The sequence below is a fragment of the Lathyrus oleraceus genome, chromosome 3 (genome assembly GCF_024323335.1).
Source record: "Lathyrus oleraceus cultivar Zhongwan6 chromosome 3, CAAS_Psat_ZW6_1.0, whole genome shotgun sequence".
Lineage (NCBI taxonomy): Eukaryota > Viridiplantae > Streptophyta > Magnoliopsida > Fabales > Fabaceae > Lathyrus > Lathyrus oleraceus.
In genome coordinates, this window is record NC_066581.1 from 185,752,333 (window position 1) to 185,776,297 (window position 23,965).

The following is a 23,965-nucleotide window of genomic DNA, read 5'->3' on the forward strand; positions in this document are numbered from 1 at the left end:
TGAATTCCTTACACAACTCAATTATAAGATTATTATTTAGATTAGACTCATTATCTATGATGACCTTGCTCGACACACCATACCTACTGATGATATTGTTCTTCAAGAATTTAACGACCACCTGCTTGGTGATATTTGCATATGATGCGACTTCAACCCATTTGGTGAAATAATCAATCGCCACAAGAATAAATCGATGTCCATTAGATGCCTTCGATTCAATCATGCCAATCATATCAATACCCCACATTGCAAATGGCCAAGGTGAAGAGATCATATTCAAGGGCGTAGGAGGTACATGCATTTTGTTTTGCATATATCTGACATTTATGGCATTTTCTAGCATACTCGTAGCAATTTGACTCCATAGTTAGCCAATAATAACCAACTCTGGGCACCTTTCTTGCTGTAGAATGTCCATTGGTGTGCTTCGTGTCTGTCCACACATATGAGCAAGATCATGTCAAAGTTTCTTTTATAGAGCACCTCCTCATTCAAGAAAAAATTAGCTAACAAACACCTCAAGGTCTTCTTATCTCTTCTAGACGCCCCAAGCGGGTACTCTTGCTTTTCAAGAAAACACGTAATATCGTAGAACCATGGTTTCTCATATGATATAGCTTCGGCATTGAAGATATAAGCGGGTTTATCACGTGTGTGGATAGTGATGGAAGGCATTTCTCTATGTATATACACCCGATAAATGGAGGACAGTGTAGCAAGAGCATCTGCTATCTGATTCTCGTCTCGAGGGATGTGATAGAATTTTACTTTAGTAAAGAAAGTAGACAGTCTTCTAGCATAATCTCTATATGGGATCAAACCCGGGTGACGAGTTTCCCACTCTCCTTTAATTTTATTGATGACAAGAGCCGAGTCACCGAACACTTCAAGAAATTTGATACGCATATCAATGGCCTCTTCCAGACCAAGGATACATACTTCGTATTCTGCGATGTTATTGGTGCAATCAAAATCTAACCTTGTTGTGAAAGGTATATGTGAACCTCGAGGAGTAATAATTATAACCCCTATGCCATGTTCATATGCGTTGACAGCACCATCGAACACTAAACCCCAAATGGATCCAGGCTCAGGACCTTCTTCAATAAATGGCTCATCATTGTCTTTCATTCTCAAATCCATAAGATCTTTATTGGGAAAGTCTCACTGCTCAGATTGAGGATCCTCAACAGGTTGATGTGCCAAATAATCAGCGAGGATGCTTCCTTTGATAACTTTTTGGGTGTGATACTCAATGTCGTACTCTGATAATAGCATTTACCAATGAGCAATCCGACCAATCAGAGCATCTTTCTCAAAGATATACTTGATCGGATCCATTCTTGAGATCAACCACGTAGTATGATTCACCATGTAATGGCGGAGGCGTTTGGCAGCCCATGCTAGTGCACAACAAGTTTTTTCAAGCATCGAGTACCTTGTCTCTCAGTCTGTGAACTTCTTGCTCAAATAGTAAATAACATGCTCTTTCTTACCTGTCTCATCTTGCTGACCAAGGATACAACCCATGGACTCATCGAGCACGGTTAGATACATTATCAAAGGTCTACCCTCAACAGGGGGCGGTAGGATGGTTAGATACATTATCAAATATTCTTTTATCTTACCAAAAGCAATTTGATAGTCTTCATTCCATACCACGACTTGATCTTTTCTAAGTAGCTTGAACATCAGAGAGCAAGTTGTAATCATGCTTGAGATAAACCTGGAGATGTAGTTCAGTCTTCCAAGAAAGCCTCAGACTTGTTTTTCCGTCTTTGGCGCAGACATATCTCTTATAGATTTTACTTTATCAGGGTCCACATCAATTCCCTTCTGACTGACAATGAAACCAAGCAACTTACCAGATCGTACCCCAAATGTGCATTTGTTGGGATTTAGACGAAGCTGATACTTCCTCAGGCGCCTGAATAGTTTTAAAAGGTGATCTAACTGAGCTTCCTCCGTTTGGGATTTGGCTATCATATCATCCACATAAACCTCTACCTCCTTATGCATAATGTCATGGAATAGGGTCGTCATGGCCCTCTGGTACATTGCATCAGCGTTCTTCAATCTAAAAGGCATCACTCTATAACAGAATGTTCCCCACGGGATGATAAACGTTGTTTTTTTCATGTCATCTTTTGCCATTTTGATCTGTTTATATCCGGAGAAACCATCCATAAATGAAAAGACACTGAATTTTGCAGTATTGTCTACCCACATGTCTATGTGAGGTAGAGGAAAATCATCCTTCAGGCTGGCTCTGTTTAGATCTCTGTAGTCCACGCACATCCTAACCTTTCCATCTTTCTTTGGCACTAGCACAATGTTGGCAATCCATTGGGGATATTGGGTATGATCAAAAATCCTACATCGATTTGTTTTTTCACTTCGTCTTTGATTTTGACGGACATGTCCGAATGAGTTCTTCTTAGCTTTTACTTGACCAGTGGGCATTCGGGCTGGAGTGGCAACTTGTGTTCAATGATATCGGTGTCCAACCTTGGCATATCTTAGTAGGACCAAGAAAACACATCAACATACTCTCTTAGCAGCATCATCAAACTGTGTTTCACATCAAAGTCAGGTAGTGCCCAAATTCGTACTTCCTTCTTATCTTCCTCGGTGCGCAAGTTGATCAATTCCACCGGCTTTCTATAAGGCTCGAGAGTATTGTCTTCCTGTTCTAGCAATCTGGAAATCTCTTCTGGGATCTCTTCAAACTCTTCTCCCTCTACTTCATACACTGGGAACTCAAACTATGGAGAGGGCGTAGGGTCATTGCATTCAATTAGTTTATTGAGAAATCTGCACATGCATTTATGTTTTTGATTTTTAGAAACTGACCGAAATAAATTGCACATGCAGATAATTTTTTTTGTCATTTTATTTTTAGAAGTTTTATTTTCTTTACCATCTTTACAAATAAACCAAAAAGGAAAAAGACATAATTGAAATCAAACTGAACTTTTATTTATGTTGTTAAGAGTTGCAACAAAATTTATGAAGCCCAAACAAAAAACCTTTGCCTTGGGCAGAGCAGAGGGCAACTTTTTTGAAAAACAAAAAAAAAACAGTAAAGCATATTACTTAGACACATGCATGACTTTAGGAATATCCACAGATGTCCAATTAGGAGTCCTTTGGCTCGATCCTCCCTTCGTCACAAAGCTTGGTCCTTCATCAGTGTCATCTTGCAAGATAGCACACGACTGGTTCATAAACCCGTCACTTCTAAACTTCTCAGAAATCAGCTTCACCTCTTGAATAGTCCTCCGTGCCTTGGCAGACTGCTCATAGGGATTAAACCCTAACCCAATACGGTCCTTGTTATCGCTGAGTTGCACAACCCTGCCCCAACCCGAGGCTTGGCCACTGGCCACTAATTGTTGCACGTCCTTCAGAGATGCCATAGAAGTTCCTACCTTAAGATTCTCATCAAGGTCCTCAATCTTCAATGCATTTGCGATTTCAAGCCCTTGAAACTGGGTGGTGACAGCGTCCTCTTCTACATTAATGTATCTGAAAGTAGATAATTGATTGATCATCAGGACTTGCTCACCATAAATAATGGAAAGCATACCATTTCAGACGAATTTCAATTTCCGATGCAGTGTGGATGTGACGGCTCCTGCGTCATGAATCCACGGTCTCCCAAGCAGACTGCTATAACCGGGGTTAATGTCCATCACCTGGAAGAGGATTTGATATTGTTGCAGACCCACCATCATTGGCAAGACAATTTCACCCATTACATCCCTTCTAGAACCATCAAAGGCCTTGACAACAACATCGCTCGGTTTGATGTCGGCTTCAATATAGGACAATTTGGCGAAGGTAATGTTCGAAATTACATTCAAAGAAGAGCCGATATCAACCAAAACATGTGACAGAGAGTCCTTTTCACAACCCATGGATATGTAGAGTGCATTATTGTGATTTTTACCCTTGGCGGGCAACTCATTGTCAAAAAAGCTAAGTTTATTGCAAGATGTGATGTTCCCAACTACATGGTCGAAGTGATCAACCATGACATCTGGATTTACGTAGGCTTGCCCCAATACTTTCAACAGGGCCTTGTGATGTGCTTTAGAGTTTAAGAGCAAAGATAAAACAAATATCTTTGACTGGGTTTGAAGAAGCTGACCCACCACCTTATAATCACTCTTCCTAATTGGGCGCAAAAATTCTTCAGCATCTACGTCTGGTACATGTCTTCTCTCAGGGATGACCAACAGAGCCTTACCATTGTCGGGCTTCCTACTTCTAAGACCAACAGGAGTGAAAACCCTTCCGCTTCTCGTGAGACCACTTGCATCGGCAATATTAGTGACAACTTTGTTATAAACCAATGGTTGCTCCACACCATTCACAGTGGTAGTAGGTGCATATTCCCACGGCATAACTTTATCAGACTTGTAGGGAAAAGGAGACAGCATCTTGATGTCCAAACGCTTAGTAGAGCTGGCGGGAGATGTACCTTCTCTGGACGGACAAAAGATCTCAAAATATTTGGGCTTTCTAAAGAGAGGCACTATGACAAATACTTCACCGTTCTTCTTCTTTCCGCAAACCTGTAACATACTGAGGGAAATCAGCATCTGTATATCTTTTTGTACATCGAAGCAACCTTTAGAGTCCCTCAAACAAATTGAGCACTTCTTATGATCTTGCTCTAGAATACCAACTTTGAACAACTTAAGGTGCACAGGCACCAACGGAGTCTTCACTTTTAGGACATCCATAATCAAATTCTCATCTTCAGTAATCACATTTACCACCCCATGCTCAGGAAACGGGTTGGTTGCCACATTTGGCGTGTCACCAAACTTGATCAACCCCAATCTCATAAGCTCTTGGACTTTTCCTTTAAATACGAAGAAATTTTCGGTGTCATGCCCTAACACATCAGAGTGGAAAGCACAATGTTCATTAGGTTTATACCATCTGGGTAACTTGTCAGGCACTGGTGGTGGTGCATATTTTTCCATGAGATTCTAGGAAAGTAGAGAAGGTAGTAGATCAGTATATGCTATCGGGAGTGGATCAAAATGGAACCGAGTCTTCGGAGGACACGGATTTTGCTGAGTTGTTGGCGTAGATGGTTGTTGCCTATGTTGTTGTTGTTGCCGTTGATACTAAGGTGGTGGTCGTTGTGGATAAGGCTGATATTGTTGTGGCAGCTACGGATGTTGTTAAGGATAAACGGGAAACACCGAATGTGGTGGCAAGGGAAGGTTCGACATCATAGGTGCCCCTGGTGCCACTGCAGCCACCAAGGATTGTTGATAGTAGCCTGACATAGGTTGTTGCACTTATAGAGCTGAAACTGCTTAGGCAGTTGGTTAATGTTGCTTCCTTTTATAGCTTGGTAGGTGGTGTGACACGACGTTGGCATCTCCTTCTTTCTTCTTCTGCCATCCACCAAACTTTTTGGTGTTGCTAGAAGATGCTGAATTATCACAGGCTATTCTTCCTTCTTTCACCCCTTCTTCGAGTTGTACACCAGCCCCCACCATTTCGGTGAAGTCATGAGGCATGCTCGAAATAAACTTGTTATAGTAAAAGGAGTCCAAATTACTCAAGAATAGTTTACACTGTTCTTTCTCTTCAACAGGTGGAGTGACCTGGGCAGAAACCTTCGACCACCTTTGTGCGTATTCCTTAAATGATTCGCGCTCCTTTTGGGACATACTGCCCAATTGAGTGCGATTTGGTGCCATGTCCAGATTATACTTATAATGTTGCACAAAGGCCTCACCGAGGTCAAGAAAGTTTTGAATATTTGAAAGCTCCAAACCCATATACCATCTCAACGGAGCACCGAACAAAGAGTCTTGAAAGTAATGAATTAAGAGTTTATCATCATCTGTATAGGCGACCATCTTTTTGTAATACATGACCAAGTGCGTCTGAGGATAAGTGTTGCCCTTGTACTTCTCGAATTCTGGTACTTTAGATTTAGCAGGGACCCTCACATTTGGAAGGAGGAACATCTCGCTTGCGTTCTTGCTAAAAATATCCTTCCCTTGGAGGGCATTCAGTTTCTTCATGAGAGCTAGAGTTTGATCTTGTACTACATCCTCGACAACGTCTGAATGGATGCTTGGGCCATGATATAAATCCACAGGGTCCTCTTGAAGAGTACAAGTAACCACGGTAGTGGGTGGTATGGCATAGCCAGGGTTTCCCATGGACATGGAAAGCTGAGCCCCATAAGGATTGGTGCCGTAGTATTGAGGAACAAAACCCTGAGATACAGTTGCTTGCGAAGCGAGCGACTGAGAAGCCAAGGGCGGCGACCCAAAAAGACCAAAAGGACCAAAAGAGCCAAATGGGCCGTTAGGAAAGCCTAGAGTCGGTTCTGGCGGAGGAATAAAGCCTTGATATATATGCGGAAGCCCATATGGATGACCAAAGAGGTAAACAAATCCAGATGACATACCGAAACTGACAGTCACAATAGTGGTAACAATAGTTGTGATAGGAATTGCAGTATCAGAAACAACTGGTGCATACAAAGTTGTATTCAAACGAGTGGTAGGTATGAGCTCCAACCTTGCCATCAAGGTGTCAATCAATCCAACTTGTCTCTCTTGGCTGGCCCGGAGAGTAAAAATCTCTTCATGAAGTTCACAATTTGCTTGTTTGAGATCCTCCATCCTCAGTTGAATATTAGCTCTTGTTGGATATTTGTGACAGGTAGCAGGAACTTCTGGAGAATAGAACATACAAGAATGAGACCTTTTGAAAAGTATTTTATTTTGATAGAATATGTCAATGAATGATGGTGCAAATGATGCATGTATGCACATGATTTTGTTTTTAATCATTTCTTAATTTCAAGGACTCTATAGGTTTTTTTAACATTTGTAAACTTCTTTCAGATTGAAAGTCCCATTACAAAATAAATGCTTACAAATAAAGAAGAAAAGTACAACCAGAAATACAACAAATCAAAAGAGACTAAGCTTGGTCTTCAACTCAGCTTTCAGAGCGGTCTTCTCTTCCAATGCTTATCCCATAAGTTCTTAAGCACATAACAAGCTTTCCTTGTATTGATCGGAAGAAAACCATAACGCTTTGAGATATCTATCTAGACTATGCCTCTTGGCGACTCCTTCTTCTAGAGCTACCCTCTGTCAAACAATTACGTCTTCCTTTTCTTGCAAGTGACTACGGAGCTTAGAACATTCCCCATTAGCAAAGTAGGATTTGTTTTCCCAAATGTCTCTTTCTTTCACTAACAGGGGGTTCTCTTCCTTTAGCTTCTTGAATTCCTCGAAAGAGACATGAGTGGGTTCTACAGGCTCACTACCCAAAGGTGGTGAAGGGAGGTATGGCATTTTGAGCTTGGAGGTCCATTTCTTAACCCAAGTGGTATAAGCCTATTTCACCACATAGTTTCGGGGACCTAACTTGGAATTTTTCTTGCGAGAAATATGAGACCAAGCCTTCACCACATCCCTTTTAAGATTCACATTCTCCTCACCTTCTTGGATAAAAACAGGAGTAACCAAAAGAGATTTAGGCTTATTATCCAGGGAATAACCGAGTTGTCGGTATGCTAAAGATAAATTATAAGTAATAACTCCCTTGCTACCAATGAGAGGCGCATTGGGGAATTCTCCACAACTTACTACAATCATCCCAATATTATAGGTTGCATTATACCATACTATGTCCTTATTAGTGAGAGCCATAAGCCTTTTTTACCACATGAGATTGTCCTTGTTGTATATAGTGGACTGCAGCAAGTGCGAAATAAACCACTTGCACAGTATAGGTGCACAACAATGGACCCATCCACCTTTCTTCTTGGTCCTAAAGTGGGTAGAGTAATAGACATCTCCTATAAGAGTAGGGACCGAATTACAAGTCATGAAAACCCGGATAGCATCCATATCGACAAAGTCTTTGAAGCTCGGAAAGAGTAGAATCCCATAAATCATTAAGGCCAAGATCGCCTTAAAAGAAATTATTACTCCCCATGTTAGCATAGTGTGAAGTCTTTCCGCCAAATACTTGATGGGGAAACCGGAAATTCCTCCTTTGGTGATGACACCATTTTCTACCTCGACCTTCGGAACATGTAGAGATGCCCCAATAATGTGGGACTTTGGTATCTCCTCCCCTCCAACAAAAGGAACCTTATTATGGGTTGGAATTTCTATAATATGAGCAAATTCTTCGAGAGTCGGGGATAATTGGTAATCGGGAAAAGTGAAACAATGGTATGTTGGGTCATAGAAATGCGAAAGAACCCTTAAAGCCATGCTATCAACCTTAACTTTCATCAATGACAAAAGATTTCCAAACTTATTCTTAAAACCATTGAGGTCTTCCATGTGAGCGGCCAAGTCTTGTAGTAGAGACAGATCTGGATCAGGAAAACTGAGTTGGAACCGGCTTCTAGTTTCTCTTTCCAAAGACATCCTCTAAACGAATGAAAAAAGATTACAAATGAGTATACCTTTGAATCCTTGAAATTAAAATGATGATCAAAGTTTTTTGAAAATTTTCAATGAAAATGCTTTATCCATCTTCAAGGATCATAATCTGATTTATTGCAAACTTGGAGAGTAATACGGACATTGCAACCTTTAGGGTCAAACCAATGTATCATCGATCTGAAGGACAACCGAGGGACATGCTATCGCTACGCGAAAAATACAGAGTCTCCATCGGTTTTTATTTATTCTAAAGGAAAGGGAAGATATCGAGAAAACCCCAAAGAATGGTCATCGCAACCACGAACAGGTTCGGAAATCGGTTATACAAGGGGAAGGTATTAGCACCCCTCACATCCATGGTACTCCATGGGAACCATCTAGGATGTTTGCTCTTGAATGTATGTTGTTTATCGAATGTTTGCTTACCAAAGGTTTGTGAAGTGGAGGGAGATCTTAAATTAGTATGCTCGCCAAGGATTTGGGCCCTTGTGCCTACGTATCCTCATACGTGTAATAAGGAAGTCAGAGCTTTGTAGTTCGGCTCACAAACGGAACAGTATTGACGTTCTCGTGCTATTGTTCACTTGCTTGAAAACTCTGTCATGGGAGCGAAAAGTATTTGCTTGTTTGCGGTAAAGTGGGTACGCTTGGTTCGCACTCTAGCAGTTAAACATTACTTGCTCGCACATGGAGGCTTAAGTGTCGTTCAAGGTAGAATGAAAGTAAAACGTTCTTATTGAAAGGTTTTGAATAGAATGCACTAAGGCAAAATATGATTTGATTTGTTGGGGTTGATTTTATATACGGAGGCAAGCATCAGGCCCTTGGCTAGATACAGTCAACGGTCCAATAACTCGGGAGTTAAGAGGACAATGTTATCCTAACCACTCTTTTTCATCCAAAAAAGAGATTTGAATTGTGAAAAGAGTTTGGAAAGTATAATCATTGGAACTTAGAGGGCGACAAATATCTGACCTTTGACTAAGTACGGCCAACGATCAGAGTACTTGGGAATTGAGAGGACCATGGAGTCCTAACTACTCTTTTTCTCCCTCATAGCACCTAGATCTAACTTGTTTTAGTTATTATATATTTGAAGGGGTAAAATCAAGTGTCGGGTCCTCAGGCTAGGTACGGCCGACAACCCAAGTACTTGAATGTTGTGTACAAACACGTACACCCTATTTTGCATTCTAATTTGTTATGAAAATGGTTTTGAAAAAGGAACTTGACGTTGGATCAAGTGTTTGAATTTATTATGAAAAGTATGTGAAGAATGGAGGTGAGAGTTAGAATAAGGTTGAGAAGAGAATGGATAAGAGATGATGGAGAGGATCATGGAGTGGATGGAGGATACTTGACGTTGGATCAAGTAATCACGTTGCAATGGTGTGAGTTTTATTCGGAAAACAACTTGACGTTGAATCAAGTACCTTTTTTTTCTTTTGAAATGATTTATTTATCGGTTTGTATTTTATCTTTGTTATTAACATGCATGGTGAATTAACTAGAAAGCGATAAATCTACTCGATTACATGACTATGGGGTAGGGGAACATTTGACCCACAATGGAGGGATGGATCCACACAATACAACATAAGGAAATGAAAAGAAAATACAAGTCATAAACTACTAAACTATGTACCATGCCTAAATCATACAAGTGACACGGTATTTCAAACAATACAAACTATTGAATGAGAATGAAATAGTTAGGAGCATGGCTAGCTAGGAGTGAACTTGAATCTCAAAGTCAACATGTGGAAATACAAAGCAACAAATGGGTTAGCATAAGATTAAGTCAAATGAATGAAAATGATGCAACAATATGTAAGCATATTCAATGGTTAAAATAAATTTGAATGGTAAGGGATTAATCAATGAAAAGTAATCAAAGATATATCATCCGATCATGGCAAATAATATTAGACATATAAGACATCCATCACCTAAATTGAAATGGGACTTTCAATTTACAATATGATCATAAACCAAAAGAATCGATTAAATGTCAAATTAAAGTGAATATTAGTTCTAAAGGATTAAAGTCTACCTAAACATGAAGTAAAATCAAAATTAACCAAACGGAAAATTCACAATCCAAATTCAAGAATTGAATCCAACTACATTATCATACAAATCACCACACAAAAATCAAATTGAGTGGAAATTAACCTAAGGTCTAACCATGATACAATCCATATTAATCATATTAATCCACACAAAAAAACCAAAATCTAGTGACTAGAACCTAATCATGTCATGGATAATCAAATGAATATTAAACCTAATTATACCTAATCCTTCTAATCTTGAATTAAATCTAGTTAAACCTAATTATGAATATTAAACCTAATCATGAATATTAAACCTAATTATACCTAATCCTTCAAATGAATATTAAATCTAATTAAATCTAATTAAACCTAATTATAACCATGATACAATCCATATTAATCATATTAAGAGAAAACTAAATCTAATCTAAAACTTGATTAAACCTAATTATACCTAATCCTTCTAATCTTGAATTAAATCAACAAAAATGACTTAACTCGAAAGCTAATGGCCACTAGACTATGGGATTAATTCTGAAAAGTTAAGATCAACTAAATGATGATTAAACCTAAATCTAATTCTACTTACCTAATTAATCAAAACTATGTTAGTTCCTAATTAACGAAATCAAGAATTAATCCTAATTCTTCTAAAAAGGAAATTATGAGTAATCCTAATTCTAATCAAGACCAACAAAACAACATCAAGATTAATAACACAAAAACTAGAATTAAACCAAATTAAAATAAACTAATAAAGCCTTAATCAAGGATTAAGAAAGAATTAAGTATGAACATGGGCCTGGGGGTGTTAATATGGATTTGGGTGTATGAAGATCTCAAATTCTTGATTGGGCCAAAAGGCCCTAATCAACCAATGCCAAATATGAATCCGCCCAACAACCCCTAGGAGAATGTTGCAGAACCTCACGAACGGACGAAACAGGTTTATGAATACAAGAGCGTTCTTCCGTTACGGCCAACACGAGTCGTCACGAATCAACCAGAAGTCGCGCAATCACGAATCGGCAAGAAGCTCGATTCAACATCCATGTAATTGCTCCCGAGATTTCACGTCCATATTCGTTTTGGCGCGTGGGAAGGAAAAACAAAGGGATGACGAGGACCTACCGGGTTCGACAAAGATTCCTGGTAAAGCGTCTTTCGATCCCCTTCTTCACGTATGCTTCATTGGTGTTCTTCTTCAGTTTCGTTGCATTGATGCTACTACATGTGTTGCAGTACCAATTCGTCATTGAGGATGGTGAATGTTGAAGATCATTATGTAGCGGGGTATTCGTTACCTTTAGATTTATTGACTAAATCAAAAGTAAACCATACAAGTCGATTCGCCACTGAACTTCTGTTTATCCAAAGGAAATGTTAGAAAGCGAACAAAAACCAAGAAGTTTTATCGAATCAAAAACTAATAAAAATGTCAGAGATCGGGGTAAGGGGGTTGGTTATGCAATGGGAAGGTTTTAAGCACCCAAAACATCCTAGGTACTCCTAGGGAGCCCTTTTCAAACTTGTTGTAAGGTAGGTTGGTATTTTATGAAAATTATTTGTGCAAACATGATTGGGGAGATGGGAGAAGAATATACAGGTTATTTACAATTTTTATGTTTGAATGGATAAACCCATTGCCTACGTACCATCTTAAAAAAGATTTGGATCAAAACCTCGTAGTTCGGGGTAAAAATCTCAAAAGGAGTTAGTGAATTGATTGACCCAAAAGCCTTAAGGTCTTTTGTTATCCAAGGGAGAAAACTCAACCTAAAACCACAAATCCACCATGTGAGGATAGCTTCAACATGCTAGTGAGGGATTAACCCTATAATAAGCATGGAAGACTCATTGTCCATCACTAAGGATATAGGTGAGTATTATATCTACCTCAGGGATAACTCAAACCTAATAGCTAATGGTTATGAAAAGTTTTTAATAAGAAAGTGGCCATTGAAACCACAAAAACATTTGAATGAGTTATATTTACCAATAAAAAGCATTTACAAAATATGGTCAAAGTTGACTTAAAGATTCCATTCAAAATAAGTGTTATGAAAAGGAACTTTGAAAATCAAAAGCATAATGCTTAGGTTTCTAATGTTTGAAAACAAGTCTTAATGTTTGCACAAAAGTTTTGGTTTGGGTTAGAGTGGAGGGAAAAAGAAGAATGGCTAAGTCCTAAGCATACAAGAGATGAAGGAGAAGAAATAAGACCACAAATGGAGTTCCCTTCTTGAGATCATATTGATGATCCAAGTAGCTCCCATCCTTTGGAATAAGCAAGCAAATAAGTGTATACTCAAGCAATCAATCAATCAAGCAAGCTCTTAGGAATCCTCCAATGGCTATTATATCTCTCACTTTAGAAGCTCACGACAATGGTTCTTCACTTAGGCTCAAGTTGGAATCCCTAGCACAAGAACACAGGCATCAAAAAATTCTATAATGCAAACAAAGAATGGGCAAGAGGGAGTTTAGAGAATAGGTCCTTTCAATTCCTCTTCAACATTAGCATTCTAAAGGCAGAAGGCCTAGTTGCTCTTTGACTTTTATATCACTCTAAAGGCATAAGGCCTAGTTGCTCTTTGACTCCATTTTGAATAGGGAATGTCCTAAAGTCTAAGTCCTTTTTGTCCATTTGCAATTGGTTCATAACAATCAAAACAAAAGCACAAGTACAATAGTATATACACAATTATGTGCTCAAGTGAGCAAAAGGCAAATTGCATTAACATAAACATGTGCTCAAATGAGCAAAGGGCAAAAGCAAATGAATAATATGTACAAGAATAGTAAATTGCATAAATGTAAAGTGCAAGAATTAAATGTTAATGGTTAATGGTTAATATTAGTGTGCCATAAGGCAATTTAGCGTTATGTTAAGCAATCGTAAGTGGACTAATATAGTAGTCACACCTATCTGAGGCCGGTCAATAAAAATATAGGCAACAACACAAGTTATAGATCTTGATTAGTGAATCAAGCTCCTACAACTTGCCATGCCAAAAGAAGATGAGAAATGATCTTGTATTGATTTAGGTTCTTTGCTTGATTAAGAAGCAACCTATCCTTAATGTAAAGCCATTCACTTCATCTATGATCAAGATGAATTAGATTTGAATCAAGGAAGGTTAAACCTCCCCTACATCAAGGCTAACCACCAATCTTTAACTCATTGATCAAAAAAGAAAGAAATAATAATAAGAAGAAGAAGAAGAAGAAGGAGATGAATAAGAAAGTGCATTAATGGAAATCAAATGAAGTAACCAACATACATTGACCAAAGATAGATGAAATCAAGGTCAAACATTAGTAAATAGAAGCAAAATGAAGATTAGAAGTCAAGAAACAAATAAAATATTTTTGGCATTTTTCAAAATTAAAATAATACTTGAATTAAAATAATCAATTAAAGGTCAAACTTCAAATTCACTTCAAATCAACTTTAAAAAGTCCAAGTGAATCATCCTAAGTTCAACAAAGTCAAACAAAGTTTGACAAAAAAATTCAGCATTTTTAGAAACCAGAAACTATTTTTAATCAATTAAAAAATGCATAAAAGTAACCTAATTGAATTAAAATCTCAAATAAATCCCAAATCAATTAATAAATTGATGAGAATATTTTTCATAAAGCCATCATCATTCAAAGAGGTTAAGAAAATATTTTTGTATTTTTTGAATATCAAAAACTATTTTAAATGAATTAAAAACAACCAGAAAAGAGAAAATTCATAAAAAATATCAAATGATAAAATAAAAAATATTAAGAATCATTTTTAGAAACTAGAAATTAAAAGAAAAATAATGCAATTGGTCTCACATTTTTTGGACCAATAATGAGTGAGATATGGTTTTTTGAAATGAAAAGGAATAAAAGAATTAGAATGAAAATTGAAATCAGAAAATAAAAATGGAAAAAACGTGAGGCGTTGGATTGAGTTCATTAATTGAGCTGGCACATCACATGGATCATATGCGCGCGTCCACCATGCACTCAAGTCAAAGCGACACATGAAACCATTAATTAAGTCATAACAAGGAATGGTCCAGATTTGATCTGGAAACAAGATTGCACAGTCCAGATTTGATCTGGAGTTGGGACCGTGGTGTACACCACCGTCTTCTCCGGCGAGGCCTCCGCCTCCGGTGAGAGTTGCAGACATGGCAACCTCAACCAAATGCCACAATCTAGATAGCAATGGAAAGTTGGGGTGATGTACATCACCCCTGTGCCATCTATTTCCACTCTAGACTTCCATGGAGAGAGGAATCAGAGCTTGAAAAAAATGGTGTTCAACTGAAACTTGATGGAATTTCAAAATTCAAAGCACAAAACAATTTCCTCTGATGAGAGGACTTCAGACAACCCAGTAAATACAAGAAACAAGCTATGAATAAAGAGTTTCGAAGAAAATAAGTTTAGATATCCACCTCTGAAATGTGGAGCTTGAGAGCAGGATCCTTCAAAGCTTTTGCTTGCAGTATGATCTCAGGATGAAGATGAGCAAGGTTAAGGAACTATAGATCTAAAGATCAATCAATGCAATTGAAATTCAGATCTGAAAATTTTGAAGAGAAAGAGAGAGTTCCTTTAAGTGAGGCTATGGAGGGATTCTTGCAGCATAACAGGCGCCTTCAGGTTGTGTAATTGTGAAGCTATGCACTCCTATATATAGCAATTGGCAAGGTAGAAGCATGATCAAAGCATGTGCATGGATGAAGAGGGCCTCCATGCATGGGCCTGTACAGGCGCATGGAGGGCCCAATTTTGATTGGAATTGCAAGCTGATACCAAATGGAATTAAAATGGATGTGCAGAAGTAATGTGATGAGCTCATGAAATGTGTTTTCAATGAGTTTCCAAAAATCCACCAAGTTGTTCTTCTCTTCGAAAGTGACATTTCCAAAAATGAAACATAGCCTTATGGGTAATGGTTGGAAAGCTCTTGGTATGAGGATCAATTGTAATGTTGACCAAAACTTCATTTGGAATTGGGAAATTGGTGAAAATTGTTCATAAAGTGCAAGGTGCAAAACATGTGCATGTGAAAATTTCCAAGATGGCCAATCTTCAAGCCCTTTTGTTTCAATGATGCAAGCTCCAAATGATAAAAGCTTCAACATAAAAGTTGTAGATATTTTCAGTAAAATCAATTTGGACTTAAATTTTGCATCATTTTGATTTTTTATGAGAAAGTTATGGGCACTTGAAGTTGGACTTTTTCACATTTCAATGCCTTTGGTCCAAAGTGACCTATAATGTTTTGCATTATCACATGTATTTCATTTAGGATTATGAAATTTTTCTCAACATAACAAATGAAGTAGACATATTAAAATTTCTAATTCATTTTATCCCACCCCAAAATCATGAAAAATGAATGAGTTATGTTCTTGGGAAGTTGACCTAAAATTAGGATTTCAGTCAAAATGACCTATAATGTTTTGAAATGGATGATAAACTTGCAAGCTTCAAATCAATTTTTGATGAACATGAAAGTTGTTAATATGGTTCCTAAGAACATTGTTTCTCTTGGGATCATCTCCATTTTACAAACATATCAAAAGTTAGATCTCAGTATACTTAAAAATAGTCAGATGAATTGATTGATCAACTTCTCAAGTCTATGCCTCAAATCTTGATGAATTAATGAATGAGGACACTCAAATAAGATCAAATATGCATGAAATTAGGAATGAAAGAACTTCCCTTGATTGTATTTGATAATGGGTTAAGGTTGCTTCATGAGCAAGATACAATTGATCCACAAATGAATTAGGGTTTCCTTGGGAAACAAGTCTTAAACCCTTTGGTTTGCTTTGATCAAAATGATGATTTGAAATACTTGGGAGGAATATTTGATGGATGAGAGCTTAAGGAACCATTGTCATGCTTGCTTTCATCTTCACTTGGCCATATCAATGCACAGGATCTCCTAGAAGCTTTGGATCTTGTGATTGCTCAAGCTACAAAACAAAAGATGTTAGTGACATATTTTTGTGCTTTTGGTTAGTAGACAAAAGAAGAAAAGCAATAATATACAATTCAAGCATGCTTGGTGATCTCAAACCAACTCATAAGTGTTCCTACCCAAAGGTAAGGAACCAAGATGCTATGATCCTTGAGGCAAATGCAAATGCAATGTTATAATGCCATGAGGGATCTTAGGGTCAAAATTTGGGGTCTTACAGATGCCCCTATTTAAGGTCATTCTAGCCGGAGATATGAAGGTTAAAATCTTCGTCTCGATGAGGTAGAATGGACTTAAATAATAACAAAGAGACGAATTTTGGTCCCTAAGAGACCTCATGATGCAAATGTATGTATGCAAAAGGTAACACTTTATGGGGATATGTGTCCATAAAGGAAAAAAGAAATCAGGAGAAACTGAAAATCCATAGGAGTAATACACTCATAACTGGAACAAAGACTTCGGGGACTTTACTGGGGAGTAAAGGGATAAAATGCGTGAGCAGGTCACGACTTAGAACTTGCTGAGAGACACGAGAGGGATTCCACGAAAAAAAATCAATGGAGAGACCCAAGCTGACTCAAAGATGCGTGTATTGGGGAATATGCCAATATAGCAAAACTATCCATAAAGGATACCTCGGATAAAAATCCGGACTCATGATGGGCAGAATCCACTAGGGGATTCAGACTGGGAACGTCCACAAAGAACTCAGCTGGGGAAACAACAAAATGAGGTATTACCGGTTACTGGATAATAAGCTCAAGGAGACATGTGATCAAAACACCGATATAAGCGTGAGAAAAGCGACATGCTCGTGGAGAAAGAATATCTAAGACCGATATAAGGGTGAGAGATAACACGCTCGGGGAGAATGAATATCTAAGACCGGTATAAGGGTGAGAGATAACACGCTCGGGGAGAATGAATATCTAAGACCGGTATAAGGGTGAGAGATATCAATCATCCAAAACATCTGAGGAAGACCTAAAAAGGTATATTTCAGCTCAGGGAGATCTGACTCCACAGGGGACAAAAGTCATAATAGGGAGCAGAAGGAAGGAACACCAGGGATACCGGTTACTGGGCATATAATAGGTGACCAACCAGGCGTGAATTGGGGAATATTTCCAAGACACTCATCATCCATAAGGAGGGCTGAAAAAGAAAACCCGGTTACAGGATGGACATTCGATTCCATAATGAAATACGAATCTTACTCGACTGGGGAAGAAAAAGACTTCGACTGAAGAGTGCACGAGATATATTATCTATTACCGTCAGAACGTAGATAACATACTCGCATGTAAGATTATCCACAACCGGTTACTGGGTTAATAAAGGATAAATCGACTGAAAATAAAGGACATCGGGATACCGAATACTAGGTATAAAAATGATGACCAAACAAAGGGGAGAAACAATCATTACCAATAAAAGGTAAATGAGAGATGACTCGCTGGGATACATTAACGAAAGCAATGATCCAGGAGATATATCATCGGTTACTGGGAGATATACTCAAAATGAAGGAATATCAATACTAAATATTAGATAAAGAGGGGATTACATCTACCGGCTACTGGGTAGAAAACCACGGAAGAGTAACCGTCATCGGTTAGGATGAACAAAATAAAGGGTTAACTCTGCAAGAGGGATAAAAATGGGGTTTACAACTACCGGTATGAGGGTAGAAAACCACAGAAATAGGACTTATAACTACCGGTTACTGGGTAGAAGGCCACAGAAGATTCCGCCGGGGGAAAGATGGACAATTACCGGTTACTGAGCAATCATTCATCTAAACTACGGGGAAGTACAAGGAAAATAACAAGAGTAGTCAATCTAGGAACAAACTAGAGAGACACAATGAAACAAAGATTCAACCCAATGAAGATATAACTCAGAGGAGTAATTCCATCCCAATACGCATTTAGGGAGGAAACTGAAATAACATTCATCCACGAGGACATAACTCAGTGAGGAATATGGAAGAAAGGGTCGACGCTTTCCGCCTATGGGGCTGACTCTAAGTGGAGATATCAGACACAAACATCTTCTTGGGGAAATATGTATCACCAAATAGCAGGAGACAACAACAAAGATATAAGGCAAAGAATGCAACATGAATATCTGAATGTTATAATTATGCATGTATATGCGTAATTTATGTATGATGAATGCTGACAAATAGATTCATCTAACATAAACAAGTCCAGGGATCAACAGACAAACATCCGGTGCTACATCTCGAAAGAGAAAGCCAGGCCCACTAGAGGACATCCAATCTGATGGGGCAACAAATATCAGGAAACAATGATCTCTGCAGGTAGAGGAGAACCAATCACTCCGCTGGGGATTGAAAGATAAATATTTTCATCACCCACTTTGCTCAGGAGGAATCAACAAACGGGCTCTGATAAGACAATTCCACTAGGGAAGCACCGCTGATAACTGAACCGGGTACTAAAGTGGGACCAACCCTGCTGAGGATGAGCAAACTGCAGATTGCTGGAGATTAATGTAGAATAGTCCACAGGGGAGAAGCTACAAATCCAATGTTGAGAATTCCTCTCATGCTGGGGATTCCCTGCTCATTTGAGGGAGACGTCCAATGAGGGAATACCAACTTTCTCAAAAAGATAGCATATTAATTTATCAATTTATAAGGGATTTTAGGTCTATCCAAACCTAGGGATGACAACCATATAATTGATAACACAAATGCTCGTCTTAGACTCTCTAGGGAATTAGAAGATTGAGGCCACATCCAAAACTCCAGACTCTCTGGGGATTTGGTGGGATGCACAACTTTCTTCTGTGCTTGCGGAGGAGATATCCTGAAAGATAAATGAAGAGGATACAGGTATGCTGGGAGTATGAATAAATGTCTTACCCTTTTGGAGATCATACTATCCTTGGGAGAGCACTAAAGATGTCCCAATTATCTTTTTTGTCATTGTGAATGTCCACTTTGTTTAAAAACAATTTATAAAAAAAAACTTTATTATTTTTAAAACAATGGTATTTATCAATTAAAACATGCAAACATTTGTTAAACAGAAACAAATAAGAGTGCAAAGAATTGGATAAAGGCTCAAATTTATTTGATGGAATGGCAGTCTGTAAATGGCAAGACTCCATGGATCTTTACAAATTTGAAATTGGTGATATATATTGGAAACGGGCTACATTGAACATAATGACCATTTCTCCACCAACTCTGAATCCGATGTATTTGAAGCTTCAGTTGACGATGACTGAGCGAGATTCTAACAGATGACGGCTGAAACGCAAAGTCTAGTCAGGATGCAGTTACTTGCCAAATCCCTAATTTTTGCCTAGATTTCCCCAGGGTGAGGTATTCAATCTAGGAGGATATATATTTTTTTTTTCTTTTATGTCTCTAACTTTTGCCTGGATCGCCCTTTAGGGTTTTCAATCCACCGAGACGCTCATTTTTACCTAAGTTGCCCTTTCGAGTTTTCAAATTAGTGAGCTATTCTGTTTTTATTTTAGGCGAAGTATTTCTTGACTGCATCTGAATTCACAGGACGAGTGAAATCCTCCCAATCCATAGTTATAAGTATCAAAGCACCGCCTGAAAAGGCTCTCTTAACAACATATGGACCTTCATAGTTTGGAGTCCACTTGCCCCTGGAATCGGGCGAGAAAGACAAAACTTTCTTGAGCACGAGGTCACCTTCTCGAAACACACGAGGTTTGACCTTCTTATCAAAGGCTTTCTTCATCCTTCGCTGATATAACTGACCATGGCACATGGTAGTTAACCTCTTCTCTTCTATTAAGTTCAGTTGGTCATAACGACTCTGCACCCATTCAGTATCAGTCAACTTGACTTCCATCAAGACTCTCATTGACGGGATCTCCACCTCTACTGGGAGCACAACCTCCATGCCATATACAAGGGAGAAATGGGTTGCCCCTATTAAAGTGCGGACATGTGTACGATATCCATGCAAAGCAAATGGCAACATCTCATGCCAATCCTTGTACGTAACAACCATCTTCTGGATAATCTTCTTGATGTTCTTATTAGCAACTTTAACAACCCCATTCATCTTAGGTCTATAAGGGGAAGAGTTATGATGTGCTTACTTGAACTCACTGCACAACTCTTTCATCATCTTGTTGTTCAAGTTAGATCCATTATCAGTAATGATCTTGTCTGGCACACCATAGCGGCATATGAGTTGATTCTTGATGAACTTCACAACCACCTGTCTGGTCATGTTTGCATATGACGCCGCTTCAACCCACTTGGTGAAGTAATCAATTGCTACGAGAATAAATCTATGACCGTTGGACGCTTTCGGCTCTATCATGCCAATCATGTCAATTCCCCACATAGAGAAAGGCCATGGTGATGAAATCACATTCAGAAGTATCGGGGGAATATGAATCTTATCCGCATAAATCTGAAACTTATGACATTTCTTCACATATTTACAGCAGTCAGACTCCATTGTCAGCCAATAGTAGACTGCTCTCAACATATTCTTAGCCATGGCATGTCCATTAGAATGAGTACCAAATGAACCCTCATGGACTTCGGTCATTAACAGGTCTGCTTCGTGTCTATCCACACATCTGAGCAGAACCATGTCAAAATTCCTCTTATAAAGCACATCGCCATTGAGGTAGAAACTGCCAGACAATCTCCTCAAAGTCTTCTTATCTTTCACGGATGCCCCAGGCGGGTAAATCTGACTCTAAAGAAAGCACTTGATATCATAATACCATGGCTTATCATCCCTCACCTCCTCTACTGCAAATACATGAGCTGGTCTATCCAAGCGCATCATAGTGATATTGGGAACTTCATTCCAGAGTCTCACCATGATCATCGAAGCAAGTGTAGCAAGTGCATCTGCCATCCGATTCTCATCTCGAGGAATATGATGGAAGTCAACCTCAGTAAAGAAAGTTGAAATCCTCCTCGCATAGTCTCTATATGGGATGAGGCCAGGCTGATTCGTCTCCCATTCACCCTTAATCTGATTAACCACAAGGGCCGAATCACCATAAGCATCAAGATGCTTGATCCTAAGATCAATACACTCTTCCAATCCTATAATACAGGCCTCATACTCCGCCATATTATTCGTGCATTTGAAAGTTAGCCTTGTTGTAAAAGGAAAATGGGTGCCCTAAGGGGTAATGATCACTGCCCCAATACCATTTCCATATTGATTTACAGCGCCATCAAATACCATGCTCCATCGGGAACCAGGCTCTGGCCCTCCATCGAGCGTAGGTTCATCGCAATTTTTCATTTTCAAATATAGAATCTCCTCATCTGGGAAGTCGTACTGAACTGACTGATAATCCTCAATTGGTTGATGTGCCAAGTGGTCAGCCAAAATACTACCTTTAATAGCTTTCTGAGCTCGATACTCAATGTCATACTCAAACAACAGCATCTACCAACGGGCAATCCTCCCAGTTAAAGCAGGCTTCTCAAAGATATACTTGATTGGATCCATGTTGGATATTAACCAAGTCGTATGATTCAACATATACTGGCGTAAGCGCTTAGCAGCCCAAGCCAGAGCACAACATGTTTTCTCAAGCATCGAGTATCAAGACTCACAATCAGTGAACTTCTTACTCAGGTAGTAGATAGCATATTCTTTCTTCCCAGATTCATCTTGCTGACCAAGGACACAACCCATTAAGTCTTCAAGAACTGTCAAATACATAATCAAGGGTCTCCCTTCCACAGGAGGAGACAAAATCGGAGGCTCGGACAGATACTCTTTAATACTGTCAAAGGCCTTATGGCAATCCTCGGTCCAATCATGATGCTGATCTTTCCGGAGGAGCTTGAATATTGGCGCACATGTGGCCGTCATGTGGGATATAAATCGGGAAATGTAATTCAAGCGGCCAAGAAAACCTCAGACTTGCTTCTCAGTTTTGGGCGCAGACATTGATGCGTGCTTTTCGCAAGTATACGAACGTGTCAGAGTAATATAAAAGATTATCGAATCCACAGAGGCCAAGTGTCAATGTATCGTTATCTGTCGTTATGGTGTTTATCAAAGGCAGTCAAAATAAGTGTTTTTTGAGTGTGCAATGAAAAGTAAAATGTTGAAATAAAATATAATTAATAAAGATAGGGTCGAATGTAATTCACGTAATCAATGGATAATCCAAGTACTTGCTAATAGAGCTACTTATGGGCAATGTTTCCTACTTTGAAAAGAACTAATTTAACAGGAACTGTCGCTTTCACGTATTCAGAACCGAGTTGTACTCCCTAATCAAACCCTCTTATTGTCACTTATAAAAAGGCGCGCATTGCGTTAGAGTAGTAAACCTATTTTTAAGAAATATAGTATCTTGACTAAGTTGAAAAGTATTATAACTTGGATTTCTTAACCAAAAGAGGTTCTCACAAACCAGACTCTAAACTTATAAACGCGTCCGAAAATAGTTTTAAAATCTCTTTTCTTTTTTATGTTAGAAACTCCTAATGAACTAGACAAAGCGCTTTCGCTGTTTTTGAAATAGTTAAAAACAATTAAGTTTAAAAAGGCGTTGGACGGTTTTCGATCTTACCCAACGGAATTGAAGTGCGGGAAAACTTAAGTTGAAAGTTAAAATAGCCCTTAAGTGCTTCTACGAACAATTGTACGGATTACTGGTTCAATTACGATCCTTACATTCTAACCTTATAAACTTAGCTAGACATGGTAAAGTAAAAGTGCATTAAAATAAATAAAAGTAGTGCGAGTGCGGAAAGTAAATAAAAGTAGTGCGAGTGCGAGGAAATAAATAATTTAAAGCGAGTGCGGGAAATAAATAAAGTAAAGCGAGTGCGGGAAATAAATAAAGTAAAGCGAGTGCGGGAAATAAATAAAGTAAAGCGAGTGCGGGAAATAAATAAGATAAAGACAAGTAATAAAAAACTGCTCCAATCGGAGGGTTGAATAAATTGCAATGCGGAAATGAAAATGGCGGCAGGATTAACTTCCTCCCAAAGTGCTCCAAACTCGATTACAGACTCTATCACAGACTTGATTACACAATTGTGGTAACACTCCAATGCGAAGCGATTACCACTTTATAAAACTGAATATATGCCTAAGTTAAACAAAGTTGCTCTGAGTTTGCCTCTGCTCTAAGTTTGGATGATTGTAAAAGTGAATTCGAGTTTCTATTTATAAGCAAGTAAAAAGATGGAAATGACTTGGATTCCCTTCAACTTGAAAATGGAGGGAAACTGTTTTCCTCTTGTAGCGCCCGCCACAAGGCCATGGTACCCGCCACAAGGCCAAAGTGAGGCGCCTTAGTGGATGTAGTGGAGAACGTGGGAGTTGAGGGAAGTTGAGCTTGGACACGTTATGGCTTGGTCTGTGGCGCCCGCCATTGGGTAGTCCGTAAGAACAAAATGCTGAATTTTAGGGTTTTTGGCTCTTTTTCGCTCCTTTTCTCGA

General features: G+C 38.7%; 2 protein-coding genes across 2 annotated transcripts; both read right to left on the bottom strand.

The window, feature by feature from the left end:
* Positions 1 to 339: 339 nt before the first annotated feature.
* LOC127130332 (uncharacterized) lies at positions 340 to 1,146 on the bottom strand. The gene has a single exon (XM_051059360.1). It carries the CDS (start codon positions 1,144 to 1,146, stop codon positions 340 to 342), a length of 807 nt encoding a protein of 268 aa, XP_050915317.1.
* Positions 1,147 to 3,596: 2,450 nt separating this feature from the next.
* Positions 3,597 to 5,000, bottom strand: LOC127130333 (uncharacterized). Its single transcript, XM_051059361.1, has one exon. It carries the CDS (start codon positions 4,998 to 5,000, stop codon positions 3,597 to 3,599), a length of 1,404 nt encoding a protein of 467 aa, XP_050915318.1.
* Between the last annotated feature and the right edge of the window lie 18,965 nt (positions 5,001 to 23,965).

Bases quoted from the DNA above. Each gene is read 5' to 3' on its own strand.
- LOC127130332 (XM_051059360.1), bottom strand. From the start codon at position 1,146: ATGGATTTGAGAATGAAAGACAATGATGAGCCATTTATTGAAGAAGGT.
- LOC127130333 (XM_051059361.1), bottom strand. From the start codon at position 5,000: ATGGAAAAATATGCACCACCACCAGTGCCTGACAAGTTACCCAGATGG.